The sequence below is a fragment of the Euprymna scolopes genome, chromosome 17, assembly GCF_053919585.1.
Source record: "Euprymna scolopes isolate OS-2025 chromosome 17, ASM5391958v1, whole genome shotgun sequence".
Lineage (NCBI taxonomy): Eukaryota > Metazoa > Mollusca > Cephalopoda > Sepiida > Sepiolidae > Euprymna > Euprymna scolopes.
Genome location: NC_136498.1, coordinates 63,833,596 through 63,848,936, shown reverse-complemented (window position 1 = coordinate 63,848,936; position 15,341 = coordinate 63,833,596). Strand labels below are relative to the sequence as shown.

Sequence of the window (15,341 nt, the reverse complement as noted above, 5' to 3'; positions counted from 1 at the left end):
ATTTATTCATAGTGTTTGGTTTGATGCTTTTGTAGAGAATTGTTTTTTGCTTCACAGAACATGATTAAGTTTCACAAAGAAAAAGACGCAATGTTTGGTGCATTTTAGGTCAGGAAGCCAGTATCTTTAGATAGCCTGATCTGTAACACCAGATAGGAGGAATTTGGACGGAATTTTGAACGGAACTCTTTGTTTACTTCAAAAGGGGTAGCATGCTCTCGTTCCATCAACTATGACTGGATAAAGGTCCTACGTAATTTTCACGTGGCCACACTGAGAATTGAGCCTTAAAAACCCAGGTTACTTTTACAATTGATGTCTCCAAGTACTCTAACCACTGCACCACGGATCTTTCAGTACAAATTTTGGGAGGCTTGAACCCATTTTATTTCTAGTTGTAAATATCGCTTTATTGCTATTTATTATACTTCAGTCAAAGTTCTCAGAAATCCAGGGACCCACTACCTCGGGCTAACACTTGAACCCCATATGATTGGTTGGTTGTTTTACGGCATATCAACCCTTTTCAGGTTATTTAATTCCGAATCCAAAGATTTAAGAAAAAGTTTTTTAATAGAATATATTTGTTGTTTTTTTAAGTCGGATTCTATTTAACCCATAGTTGAGACCCTAACAGATACTACCACTCTGGGTCAGAGTGGACCTGGGAGCAATGGCAATTAAAGGGTGGCTCCACACTCCCCAAAGCCCGCAAGCTAGGGCCTCACCACTGGATATAGTTTAAGGTCATATCCAGGACCATGAACCCCATTTGAGATACATAGATATTCAAATGTTTATTAAAGTTCTTTATCTCTCAAACACCGAGTTAGTAAAGAAATTGAGAACATAATTTTCCTCTCCCCAATTAACCATTTTCATACGTTGTAGTATCTTCGTTTTGGTCTCTTGGTCTTACTGAATTCAAGGACAAGAATTTATCTAGTCTGGTGGAGTATCCAGCTTCGTGCTGCTAGTTGAGGTAACATCACTTGGAGAAGATGCACCATTTCTTGTAAAAACTAATGTACCTATTTACTATGCCTCCCCACGGGACAGAGTTAGACACCAGGGTCGTTTTTTAACGTGGAGAAAAGGTACAAAAATAAAAATTGTCTCAGTCGTGAAGAATTTCTCCTCCACCGAAAGAGAACAAGAAAATGAAGTGCAGCATCTGAAGAACAGATGCTACACTTTGATCTTGACCAAAAGGCCAAAGCCATGGTGAGGAGATCTTATTTGAGCAGTGAATACTATGTCATTTTGAATATTTGGTCAGGGTATACTTCTTTGGAAAACGTATCCTCATGCCAGGTTGTTCTGACAAACTCCTGTACAGAGAGACCTTAGACACTCGAGGACAGTGTCTAGTAGGCATTCAAGTTCTGTGCGTGTGTATAATTATTTTTTTTATTACTATATATACTATCTTGGCCTGAGATCAAAGATCAAAAGTGTAGTATCTGTTCCGGCAGATGCTGCACTAAAGTACAAATGTGGGGGCAACCCCACATATCAGAACATTGCTCTTGTAGCAATCAGTTTTGGTCAATGTAGAGGAAACCCTTCATACCAATTGTGACTATCCAATTCCCCCTCCTCGAGGAAGCTGGTCCCCCTTCTCTCTCCACATTAAAAAACCAGCCTTGTGCCTAATTTGTTTAGTGGGGAAGCAAATAAATAACTACTATATATACTATCTACTATTCATAATTAACGGTTCCCATACCATGTTAAATTCTATACTAGGTCTACTTAGTAACTGATTGTTTCCCAGTATATGTGCTGCTTCTTTGAGTCGTCTTACTCGTCTTACTCTCTACCGTTCTTTTGTCTCGAAAGTCTATCCTGGGAGATTTTTCATCATAACTTTAATGGTAGGGTTAACGATAGAATTCAAGTAATAAAATGAAAATCAACTTGTTGCATCAGTCAAGAACTAAATCAGACTCGCAGCTAACTGAACGTTTTCTCTCACTTTCTTTTCTCTTTCTTTCCCTTTTGCTCTTCACGCATTCAGATAATCAAATCCCGGCTCCCTAATATGAATTAGGTTCTTTCTTTTATTCACTTAAATCCAACATATGCAAACCAATTTGATTTACATAACATCTTTGGACTCGTTTGTCTTCGATGTTAAAATAAATACACAAGATCGTCTACACTAACACTGGTATTCATAATCGATGGAGTAGCGTTCGGATCCTCGCTCGCAACCTATGATTTCTCTAATCTTCAAATTGCATGCCGAGCCAAGATGGACCCTTTAATGGTGGAGGTGAGACAAATTGGAACCACTATCATCGCTCGTTCCTCGTTCAGGATCATCACATCTGCCATAGAAACATTGTCATGATTCATCTAGTACTACTTCAGAATTTAAAGAAGTTGTGGTGCAATGGATAAAGTGCTAAGTAAAATCTCTACTTATATATTAAAGGCATTTTGTTTGTGTAAATTCGTTCCCTATGGACTCCACTTTTTATGAAATCGCATGTAAATCTACTTTATGTGCCTAGGAGTGTTCTTAGGTAGGTTCTGTATTAGAATGCCACGGATAAGTATTGAAAATTGATAATTTAAAAAAATCAGATTCAAGAAGGAACAGTCCGATTTTGATCAAAGGTAACACCCTTATACAACCTAACATCATAAGTGCATTTGGGAAGTTTTATGAATGTACAAGCAGAAGGGTTTGGCGTATATAAACAATAGATACTTTGATAAGACAAGCGAGCGTTCGAGATGAAGGTTTCTGTTTAGACCACAATTGAACCATGATACTTGACGTTTGCATTTTTAATTTTAATGAATACCATCATATATAAAAATGATTTTAGAAAATAAAATTTTCTAAATCAACAGAAGATTCTCTGCAGTGCAATGTAGACTACAGTGTATTGTGAACTAATTCATTGCAAGGAAGTATGTGAAGCTTTCTACCAAATCATCACAGCGAGTTCTCGATTAGAGCAATTAAGTTGGTTGAAAAAAGGAGCTATTTCAATGACAAAAAAAAAAAAAAAAAAAATGGTATTAGAAATGTGGAACAGTCGATGATTCAATCTCGAGCAACGTCGGGTCTCCCTGCTAATCAGGGCTAAGTAGCTTTCAAAAATCCTCAGTACAGGTGATACTAAGAATATAATCAGAAAATAATTAAGATTAACAATAATCAAAATAAGGGATATTTTAAAGCAAAATTTTTGACACTTCTACAGAATTGGGACAAGATTTTGAAGTTGATGAATGGAGTTTTCAGATAAAAAACTGGTTTCAACCGATTTTTTTTTGTCAATTCTAATAAATTACAATGGTAGCTGTCAAATTATGCAGTCGAAATTACATGAATATTACTGAATTATTAAAAAATAAAAATAAAAAAAAAACTAGTATTGGTTATTCGTATTATTTGGATTCATCGGGCTACTGTTCTCATATTGAGTTTGATTTTCACAACAACCAGTCGATGTAACCTCCAAATTCCCGAGTTCAACAAGATACACCTGAGGAAGGTTGTTGGTTACATCGACTAAACCGTTATGAAAACCACACCCAAGATAACAGTAATCCGATGAATCCAAATACAAATTGTGTTGTTTTATTGTGGCGAAGATAATCAGGTTACAGTTGTAAGGGAGACAATTCCGATTTAAACTTAAAAGTTAATGAGTTACCTCCTATTATTTGGAGCTTTTGTTTTCACCATCATTGACTTATGCATTAATTTTTAAAAAATTTTAAACTAAAATGTTTACTGAATCCCGGGTGACACCAGGTAAGTACTTATAGTTTTCAATAGGTGTAAAGAGGTAAACGTGAAAACTTTTCAAAATTCTATCAGAACACCTCGGTTCTATTCCCTGTGACAAAACTGAAGTTCTTTTAAAACATCTCATTTATTTATGAATTGGTGCCAAGTTAAATTTCCAGACTTGTGCACATCATTATAGCAAAAAGTCGATTTAATTAGAGTTTTTCCTGGCATAAACAAGGTTAGTTACACCTTTAAAAGACCGGGTAGTATCAAAGTCTTGGTATAACTTATATAATTAATGCAAACAGTACATAATAGTGAAAACCAACTTGGTGCGGATAAGTAGTCAATAGCCCTAAATGTTGAAAGCCTTTATATAGTTTGCAAATGTGCTATCATATTTAACTAGACAATGCATTTCCAATAAGTATATAATTGGACTTTACTTTCAGCAGCTCCATAACTCTTGCTTACCTTATTTTGTCCTTTAGTTCTCATATTCCAGGAGAGCCATTTCTGACAAAGAGGAAAGAATTGCCATTTTCTGGGTCAGAATGTATTCGACCTAACACTTAATTGTTAGCAAGTTTTTGATCGTGAAGTGGTATTTATTTATTTTAGCACCTTATATCAAGTGGCTTCATGCCTTTTCTGGAGGATTTTCAACAAATGCCAGCATGTAAAAATGGATATTAAACCCGAAGAAATATATCAATATTATAAAACCAAACTGACATGCTTCAGACTTTTTCTTTTTAGAGGAGGAGGATTGTTAATTTTTATTATTCAAACTATAACTCATCTTGGAAGTTATTCTCACAACGTTTCAGCCGATGTAACCACCATATGGCCATGTGGTACAATGGACGAAGTGCTGAGTAATTATCAGTTCTAATCGACTTTTGGAGCATGGTTTAATCCTCAGTACAGGTGACACTAAAAATGTAAGCTGTGCACCTGACAGAACAAGATGAGTCTACTCTCTTGGATTAAATAAAAGATTCTGTCTGAAATTTCATATAGCTTACAGAGTTCGACACGATGCAAGTAAAAATAATCGAAGTTGCATCAGTGGAAATGTGAGGATAACATCTAAGATAAGACAATAGTTTGAATAATCCAACTTATGGATATTAATACAATATCATGTATTATTTTGTGTTATACTTACATCTTTTTTCTTCCGCATCACTGTCGTTTAATTATTATAACCTTCCATTTCTTGTAATAAATAATTTTACCAAATATTCATGTTTTGGTTTCGATTATAGGTGATGACACTCAAGTTACATAAATATATACATATTTTTTTCTTCACAAGTTTTAGTTTAAAATTAATGCACCAAAGTCAAACGGATAAATTTTTTTTTCATTTTTGAAATCACAACTTTATAATATATAAAAATTGATAGAAAATTGATAATATTTACAAAATCTGCATAAATTAAAATAGTATATTTAGCATTTTATGACCAGACTATGCCGACCGTCCCTACTAGCTCAGATAAATACATTTTACAAGAGAGCTACAATGATATCGGGGTGCCTTCATTTATGTTGAAAATCCACAGAATGCTAACATCAATATATTACATACCAGCCTGGATGCCCGGCGTTGCCCGTGTGCTGAGCAAAAAAAAAAAAAAAAAAAAAGTGGTAGTAGGTAGGTAGGCAGGCAGGCAGGCTTGAACCCATACCGTGAAGGAGAAAAAGAATGTGGGGAAAAAAAAAAAAAAAAAAAAAATGTGATGTCTTGCCGGGACTATGGGATAGCGTGAATTTTATAAAATAAAAGTCGCTCAAATAAAAGATAGAGACGACCTTGTTTCGTAAATCAGAAATATTATAATCTATGGAGTATATAAAAAGTTCTAAGACATGGTGACCCCACACCTCCCCGGGAAAAGCCTTTGCCGGACATACAAAAAAAAAAAATTGTACGCACACATATACACACATATTTTCGCTTTTATATAATAGATGAAAGAGTTCGCTGTGGAAATTCCTGGAAATATGAAAGACTATAAGACACATGCATTATCCAAGATATCCTTGTAATTGACTTTTTGCTGTTCGTGAAGACCTGGTGTAATCTCATCTAATACAAAAATAATACTACTATTGGCATGCTTGTAACATTTTATTACAAACCACTAGGACAGATTTTATTATTATTATTATTATATACAATATGATTACAACAATCATGTTGAAGCACTGGTTCTTATTAGAATCACTGCAGTTAAGCTATATTGTGCCTGACCAGTACCAGATGGGTGACCATTTGAGAATGCTAGGTGCTGTATGCATTTAGGTATACATGTATAAGATATCACGAAGCTGAACGCCTCAGCCTTGCACAGTTCCAGGTCACCCTTAAGCAAGGTGTAGCACCTGTTAGCCTCCTGATATTCCAGAGGATTACTATATAGAGTAGTAGATGGATCGCCTCAGCTGTGTTGAAAGTAATGCATCTGAAAGGAAGAAACTAATAAAAAGCCAAACCGGATAGAAAGAGGCCGTTGATCTTTTAAAGCAAATTTGTAGTGATGGTGTCAAACAAACAAAACACCCGCTTCCAAATTGCCATAAGTAGTAGTAAGGCATATAAAACTGTCATGAGAATGTGTCGTTTGGTCTAACTGGAGATGAATACAAAAAAGAAAACTTACTATTCCCAAATCCTCATCCATACTACTAAACGTAACTCAACTTCGATATTATAGGAACCCGTATGTAAATGTGATGATATTAATTCGGTTATTGTCCATAATTGGCCTATAAAGAAAAATCTGTACAATGTACGTATCCTTGATGAAATGAACTTATATTCCAAGAATTACGTCAATTGATCAAAGTTTTATTTTTATAAAGAAAACCATTTTTTTAAGTGATTAATGAGAATTCGCAGGCATTACTACATGAGGATGAATTGTTGAATTATCTCCTTTTGTTTGTTGCTAAGGTTATTTTTTTTACTTTTTTTTTTTTTTTTTTTACAAAATGGTGGGCAAGACAGTCACTCCCCAACTACCCATAACATTTGATTTAACTATATTAATTTATTATTTTTGGAGTATATTTTCATTTCGTCATGGGTACATACAAATTTTTCTTTATTTTTAGTTTTTCATATAGAAGAAATTCTGAACAAGAACTGTTAATTTATATGTAGAAAAAAAAAAAAAAAAAAAAAATGAACTTACCTTCACACATCTGTAGGAATATGGCAAGTAATGCCAATAAGCACAATTTCCGCCAGATGGACATTTTCACTTCGTGCTTGGACAAACGCTGTCACTTGCTCCTGACCATTTCAGAAAATGTCTAAGAAAAAAAAATAAATAAATAAAATAAATAAAATTTTGTGAGAGATTCAAAGGAAGTTCTATAAACAATTTCATGTATATATCAAATTTATACCACAAAGATGAATTACTTCACTGGAATAATAATAAAAAAAAAAAAAAATCTAAAATAATCACGATTGCATTAAAAAAAAAAAAAAAAAAAAAAGAAAAAAAAAAAAAGAAAACTTGTCCCATATATCAAAGAGGTCGAAATTGCCACCTAACAAAATTTTCACCAGAACAGAATCTAATTTAGAAGTCTTTGTTAGTTTAAGTGTTGTACTAAATAAATATCTATGTCTGTCCCCCCCCCCCCGCCCTCCTTAACATAACGTAAAAGCAACAAACCCTTTGCTGGGATCAAAAGTGCGCGGAAGTGTAAAAGAAATTCTTCAAAGAAAAATTAAAGAAAAATAAATAACTTGTAATTGTGTGCGTTGAATATATACACACACGTGTATGTGTGTGTATATATATATTACACACGTACGTGTGAGTGTACGGACGGGTGTTTATACTTGTGCGAATATACATACATGTGAGTACGCGTGTGTGTATATATATATATATATATATATATATATATACATACACAAGTGTGTGCGTATATATATATACACACACACACACAAGTGTGTGCGTATATATATACACACATACACGTGTTTGCGTGTACATACACACCTATGCGTGTATATCAATATCTATACGTGTTTGTGTGTGTGTATATATATATATATATATATATATATATATATATATATATACATACATACATACTTGTGTGTATATATATATACATACATACTTGTGTGTGCATTTGTATGTGTGAATTTGAGATTGATGGAGTTGAAAGCACATTTCGTAGTCATGAGAAGCAAATAAACATGCCCTAATACAAAATGGCCGAATAAGAAAAACAGCTGATTGTGAAAAAAATAATTTTCTGCCGACGATAAACATGAATGGTTTTATGTTTGGAAAATTGAAAGAGCAATGAATTGAAGGAATGTGTATGAGGGCGTCGGGTTGGCAATGGTAAGAAAAGTAAAAATAAACAGTATACGTCGGTGAAGACGAATTGGATTAATGAGAAAGCATCAAAATATTCACAAAATATTCCTAAACTAATCAAATAGGTTGTAACTATTACAACACAAAACTTGTTTTTTTTTTCTTCATTGCTATCAACCTCCATAAAGAGCAATATATATTTTCAAGCAAACTAATACATATATATATACACTGTTTTAAAAATAATAACAATAAATAAAATGTTATGTACGTCCAAATAAATCATGGGCGACTTTCTAAGTAAATAAAAATGAGCTTCAAGGCGAAACCACTATTTAACCGTATTTATCGTAAAAAAAAAAAAAAATAAATAAAAATAAATAAAAAACAAATCTCTCTCTCTCTCTATATATATATATATATATATATGTGCATGCGAGCTGTGATATAGCGAAACAGTGTCTGAATGACTATATAAGCCTCCCCTTTCGGTTCAAACACTCTTGGCAAACAAATGCAACACAGTGAGAGTGGTGGTCAATGTTTGTATAAAACATTGTTGGATATCATTGCTGAACGCATCTGCCCCAGTGGCCTGATGGATAGAGCTACTGACTTAACTCGATGCTTAATGGTTGTTGGTTGGATCTCGGGTTTGGGATGGATGCTCGTCTAGCCACACTAAAGAGCTGCGATTACAGCGAAACAATCTGTGGATAGATAGAGAGGTGGGATATTTGGAAAACAATATCTAGCAGCTTTTCAAACAATTATTTCTCACTTTATCAGATATATCACACACAAACTTTTGGAAAGCGTTTGTGTGTGACATGCATCATACACAATATTATATATATATATATATATATATATATATATGACTACTTAATTTACTCACACAAAATTAATATACGAAAGTATAGATTTATGCGTAAACTTTAAGTATTTACTTCAAAAGTGCTCAATACGTAGGTAGAGCTAGTTAGTAATTTATAAAATATATATGGCGATTAAGCTACACTGAATGTTTCATCCACTCTAGGACTACTCAGGCTTATGCGCGAATTCTGTGGTTGTTTATCGTTTTTATATGGCATATATAAAAACGATAAACAACCACAGAATTCGCGCATAAGCCTGACGAATCTTAGAGTGGATGAAACGCGGAATATTCAGTGTAGCTTAATCGCCATATATATATATATATATATATATATATATCAATAGCCAGTAGAGTTTAGTTTCCTAGAAGTACATCCAATGAAACAACATGTGCCTACTAAAATAGTGCTCAATGAGTGAACAGAGCAGGTATATTAATTTTATTTATACAAACATTAATGGCTACATATGTGCATACATGTTTCTGTAATCACCCACGTTGGGGGATTACGTCTTCAGGCCAAGAATTACCGTCGAAATATATATCAATACAAATCAGTAAACAAGAACTTACTTTTTGAAATAACAAAAATAAATAACTCTTTCGTTTGTCGATACGACACCCCAATACAACAGCAGGTTCCTTGCATTGCTATAACCTTCTTATACTCCTCCTATCTTGTTAATATTTGCTTTTATTGAGACAAGTTTGGAAATGATCTACAAAAAAGCTTGTGAACGAAATATTTTTATAAATACTTCAATTTTTTTTTTATAAATAAATTATGATTTACTACAAGGCTTTTTATTTTGTTTCGATACTCAATATGAAAAGCTCACTGCGAAAGGGACAAAGACCCCACGCCCAAAAAATACCCATCTGACAACATGTTCAGAGATTCTCAAGCCGCCATCTTAGATTACATATTGTTTCATGTATTGACATAAAATGGTGAGATTTTATCTATAGATTTCCAATTATTTACTTCAGTGCTCCAAACTTGAGTAGGCCAAATCAGTTAAAATATAATTAAGCTACACAGAGGGTTTCGCATTTCATCGCCATAGAAAAGCGTCAAAGTAAAATGCATTTTAACCTGACACTTCCTTACATGTATGAAACGCAGAAGCCTATGTATGGCTGAATTGTCATATATATATGTGTGTGTGTGTGTGTGTGTGTGTGTGAACGTGTGTGTGTGTGTACATTTCACTACGCAATAACTGTCAATTTTAAGTCTACAGACTCGAAATTTGATATACAGGGTACTGAGATTTGGGAAACTTAGTGATCGGTTTTCGGACAGAAATTTCGCTGTTAGGGGGTCAAAGTTCAACGATTTGACCTTTGAAAACTCTACCAAACTCCGACAATTTTGGGTCTAAACACTTGAAATTTTAGATATAGGTTCCTTGGACATGGATCTAACTTAACATTTGTTTTGGGCTCAAATCAAGTTAAGGGGTCATAATAGGGATCAAAGTTAAAAAATAGACCGCTTTTTTTTTTTTGCTCATACACCTCCAAAAACCCGGGCAACACCAGGCTGAAATGCTAGTATGTGTGTATAATATATATATATATATATATATATATACACACTAGACATTATCCTCGCATGTCTAAGGTCTCTCTGCATAGGGATTTGTAAGAACAACCTGGCATGAGGATATATTCCCCTAGAAGTAAACCCTGACCAAATATTCAAAACCACATAGTATTCTCGCCACAAATCCGATCGGTATGTCTAGTCATCACTGGCTTTTACGAGGAATGGTGCATCCTTTTCAAGTGATGTTACCTCGAGTAACAACACGAAGCTGGATACTCCACCAGACTAGATGGATTCTTGTCCTGGAATCCAGTATAGACCACAAGAAAGACATGCATACACACTAAACTTTCATTCGAATTGCCGCAAAAAAATTCAGTCTACAACCAATGACTTGTTTATCAATATTTATTTTTAAAACATGTGGATTGACTTTTCTGCAATAATTGTAATTAAAATTTACAGCATATGCATTGAGCTTATTACCCGTAACAATTTTGATTATTTTATAAAGGAATATATGCTTTAAAATTATGTATTTTTATATTCACTAGAGATATATTTGTAATTAATTCTTTTACACCTACTGACACTAGTTTCATGCTTACGCAATCATCAGTGTAGGAGGTGACAATTACTGCTGGCTGAGAGATTCGAACCTAGCCACAAAGCAACCTCGGAGTCCATTTGCTAAGTCTTTTCCTCCAAGCTACCAAACAATTGCCACAAGAATAAAGGAATTGATAACTAATAAGCGCTCAATTTAGGTGCAGACATTAGACAATCCAGAGTGTTCAAACAACAGAAGGCGTGAACGTTGCATAAACGCTAATTGACTGCCTCTTATATTATACTTCCCAGACAGTACTCATTCGTAAATATTCTTAAAAGGGTTTAATAATTCTAATTAAACTATTCTTTGAGAGGGGACGGCTTTTATCATTCATATTATATATATACACACACACACACACACACACACACACACACACACGAGGGGTGTGCAATAAGTAATGCCCCTGACCCACTTCCCATAGCAGTAGAGCAACGAAACTTGGCACAGTTATTAGTCTTTCTCTACATAGGAACCGTCCAGACTTATGCATTTCTCCCATCGTTTGATGCAGCTCTGGAGACCGTTTTTGTAGAACACCCCAGGTTGGTCCCCCAACCACGACGTGACTTCAGAAATCAAGGCTGCATCATCTAGGAAATGCTTTCCTTTCAAAAACAACTTCATGGCTGGGAAGAGGTGAAAGTCAGAGGGTGCAAGGTGAGGAGAGTAGGGAGGATGGGGTAAGATTTCATAACCACACCCCTGTGTTTCTGATCTGGCGACATGAGAGTTGTGGACCGGAGCGTTGTCCTGCAGGAGGAGGGTACTTTTGCTGATCTTGCCCCGCCTCTCGATTTTCATAGCTTCCCTTAATTTCCTCAAAAGTGAAGCATAATAGGCTCCTGTAATTGTGGTACCCTTTGCAAGGAAATCTCATCACTACTCCGCCATGGTCCCAGAAGACTGAGCATGACCTTGCCAACAGAGGGCTGCACCCTTTCCTTCTTTGGAGGTGGTGAGTCCAAGTGCTTCTACTGTGCTTTGGTCTCTGGATCATAGTGATGGACCCAGGTTTCATCCTGTGTAATCAGTCTTGAAAAACTGACTCATCTTCTTGGCACATCTCCAAATTCATGCTTGAGCACTCGACGCGTTCTCGCTTCTGGAATGGCGTGAGCAACCTGGGAATCCATCTGGCAGACACCTTATGCATATGCAAATGGTCATGAATGATAGTTTCCACATACCCTGTACTAATCATGACATCTTGGGCTATTTGCCGAATAGTAATGCGCCGATCTTCCAAAATGGCAACCTCAACTTGACAGACAGATGCCTCATCAATGGCAGAAAGGGGGTGGGGACCAGGTCTGGGAGCTGTTTCCACAGACTTCCGGCCATGTTTGAATTCACGATGCTAGCGTTTTACAAGGTCATATGATGGAGCATTATCACCATAAGTTTCTTTCATTTCATCAAAAGTCTCCTGTGGTGTGCGTCCTTTCAGATACAAAAACCGGATTCACTGCTTGACATTCAACAGGCTCCATTTCACACCTGACTCAGTTCAAACACCTGTAAAACAGAAACCACAGAGCTGTAATTTGTCACATAACCCGTAGAGATATATATCATTGCACATGCAAAATTTCAGCTATATCAGACAACTGAAAGTGGGTCAGGGGCATTACTTATTGCACGCCCTCGTGTGTGTGTGTGTATATATATATATATATATATATATATATATACACACACACACACTAGTGAGAGTGCCCGGCATTGCCCGGGTGTTTGTAGGTGTGTGTGTTGGGGGGGGGGTAGATGAAAAATAAAAAGTTTTGGTAGGCAGGTAGGATCGAACCAGAAGTTTCGAGGCGAAGTTGGAAAATAAAGAGTAAAAAAACCTGACTCGTTACCCGCTAGGCCAGCAAGGCCAAGTAATAGAAAGACATTTGAATTTATTCAAGTATTAAAAACTTAATCGACAGGTGCGCATATTTAATGAGGTCAAAAAGAAATAACGCAGTTAACTATTACTTCGAGGCAGTGTTTTGGGGTTTGTTTACCCAACTTTGGCCGGTTTTGTTTCCCCAAGATGTTGGGGGGGGGGGGTCAGCTCTCCATTTAAAGGGGGTTGGCCAAATTGAACAGCAATTGTCTGATATAAGGAGTCCCCCCCACACACGCATTGATCAAAAGATCATTGCTTTCTGGATGTTCCTGGCACGAGGCCGAGAAACACACCTTCTCTTCAGATTAGTTTCATTTTATTTATGCTAAAAAGCCAAACAAACACGTGACAGAGCGAAATGGTGTGAATTTTATAAAAGTCGATCAAAATAAATCCAAATCGTACATATTATGAGCTAGACGGTATATAAAGTTCTAAGACAGTACCCCCCCCCCGAGAAGCCTGGCGTAAAAAGCCTTTGCCGGACATACATAAAAATGTGCACACACATTCTGCCATATACGTATATATTATATATATACGTTTATCATCTAATACATAACACACGGTGATTGAACTGAGAAATATGCCGTGGAGTTCAAAGCGAAATGAGTGAGGGACGCTTCTAAAGTTTTATAAGCTGTTTAAAACCAACAGGCGTGTTTAATTTGTTTGAACTTGTCCCCCTTTTAAAAAATTATAAATAAAGCGCCCTCACCCACCGCCCTGATCCCCAAGCACATTGTTATTCCATATCTAACCCATAGCAAACAGGAAGACAACAAACAGCATAAGATTATTCTCGGTCGTAATTAACAATTCAAAACCCTAGTGCATATGGATGTAATGCAAACGCATGCACATTGCAAAATGTCATCTGCCAAAACAAACCGGCTGGGGTAGTCATCAGGGAGGCTGCTCTGGTCAGGAAGTGCAGCATCTTCATCCTCTTCTCTCTCGGGGATACACACGCAAAAAAAAAAAAAAAAGGAATGGTGGGGGTTGTCAGCGAAAGTATGACAATAGACAACTTGCCACTTGGCCCTTCTTGCAGGATATTGCACCCCCCCCCCCCGACGCAAACATACACATACTATCCGGCCATCTTTATTCACAAGCCGTCTTCTAACCCGTACCAGTGATTCTTAATTAAGCCTCTCCCTCTGACTTTTTCTCTGTCATTAAAAGGTGTATGGGTGACAGTAATGATCAAGTGCCACCGTGTAAGGGTGAAAGAGGGGGTGGTAAATAGAGAAGTGTAGGGGTAAAGGGAACCGAGACAAGGAAGAGAAGGGGAGGGGAGATGAGTCATGTATCAGCTTGCTTCCTTCCTATTAAAAAGATTCAAGTCTGGTGATGACTCAGGCGGTGTCTTTTTCCATCTTGCATCCTGCCCTTACATCGGCGTTTTGCTCTGCATAAGGACACTTGGCCTGTCACACGAAACACCCGCTGCCCCTCTGCAAGCGAGCGATCGAGACTCGTCGTCGAGAGTGTCTATCTGTATTGTTTTTTTTTCTTTTCTTTTTTTTTTTTTTGTCCGTTCCTTATAAATACGCACAAGGGACGAAAGGCCAGGGAGGAAAGCTAGATGAAAATTCAAAAGCATTTTGCAGGAACCAATTTTGCCCATCCGCTTTGTGACCGGCTCTTCTTTCGGCTTTTATGTCAGTCTGGGAATCGGAGCAGACTGTCATCTGAGATGGGATAGTCAGCTTCAAACGACAAAGAGGAGATAGAGATAGAAAGAGATCAAAGAGTAAAAAAAGGGAGGATCCTAGACTTTATAAAACCGGATAAAATAAAAAGATTTTTTGTTCAATGGAAAGGATATCAGAATCATTAAATCGTATAACAAAGTGACAGTAATATCTTCCCCGCCCAGCATAAATAAGTGGTCTCTTTTTTCTCCGATTCATAAATTTGTGTGTGTGTGTGTGTGTGTGTGTGTGTGTGTGTGTGTGTGTGTGTGTGAAAAAAATATTTTTATACAAGAATTCGAATGTTATTAGCCAAAACTGGGGAGTATTTTCGTGTTGAGTACGGAGTCGGTCTACTGTGACCTATCAAATTTGCTGTGAAGAGCATTATGAATAACCCCTTTCTCCAACCTAAATCCACACCAGAAATGCAATCTAGCAAAAAAAAAAAAAAAAAAAAAAAAAATTTAAATATCTGATTTTTGCAAATTAATATTATCAATAAAATGCATTATTATAAGTCTTTTTCTCATTTTTTTTTTTTATATTCTGATCTTTATGTAGGGTATGGAGCA

At 36.0% G+C, this 15,341-nt stretch overlaps 1 protein-coding gene across 10 annotated transcripts in view; it reads right to left on the bottom strand.

The window, feature by feature from the left end:
• LOC145296756 (adhesion G protein-coupled receptor L4-like) overlaps positions 1-15,341 on the bottom strand; it is a 700,831-nt gene that overhangs the window by 184,220 nt on the left and 501,270 nt on the right. For all 10 annotated transcript variants that reach the window (XM_080142799.1, XM_080142801.1, XM_080142796.1 and 7 more), the window contains one exon: positions 6,964-7,084. In XM_080142799.1, coding sequence (XP_079998925.1) covers positions 6,964-7,027 — 64 coding nt within the window. In that variant the 5' untranslated portion in view covers positions 7,028-7,084. The remainder of the gene's footprint in view (positions 1-6,963; positions 7,085-15,341) is intronic.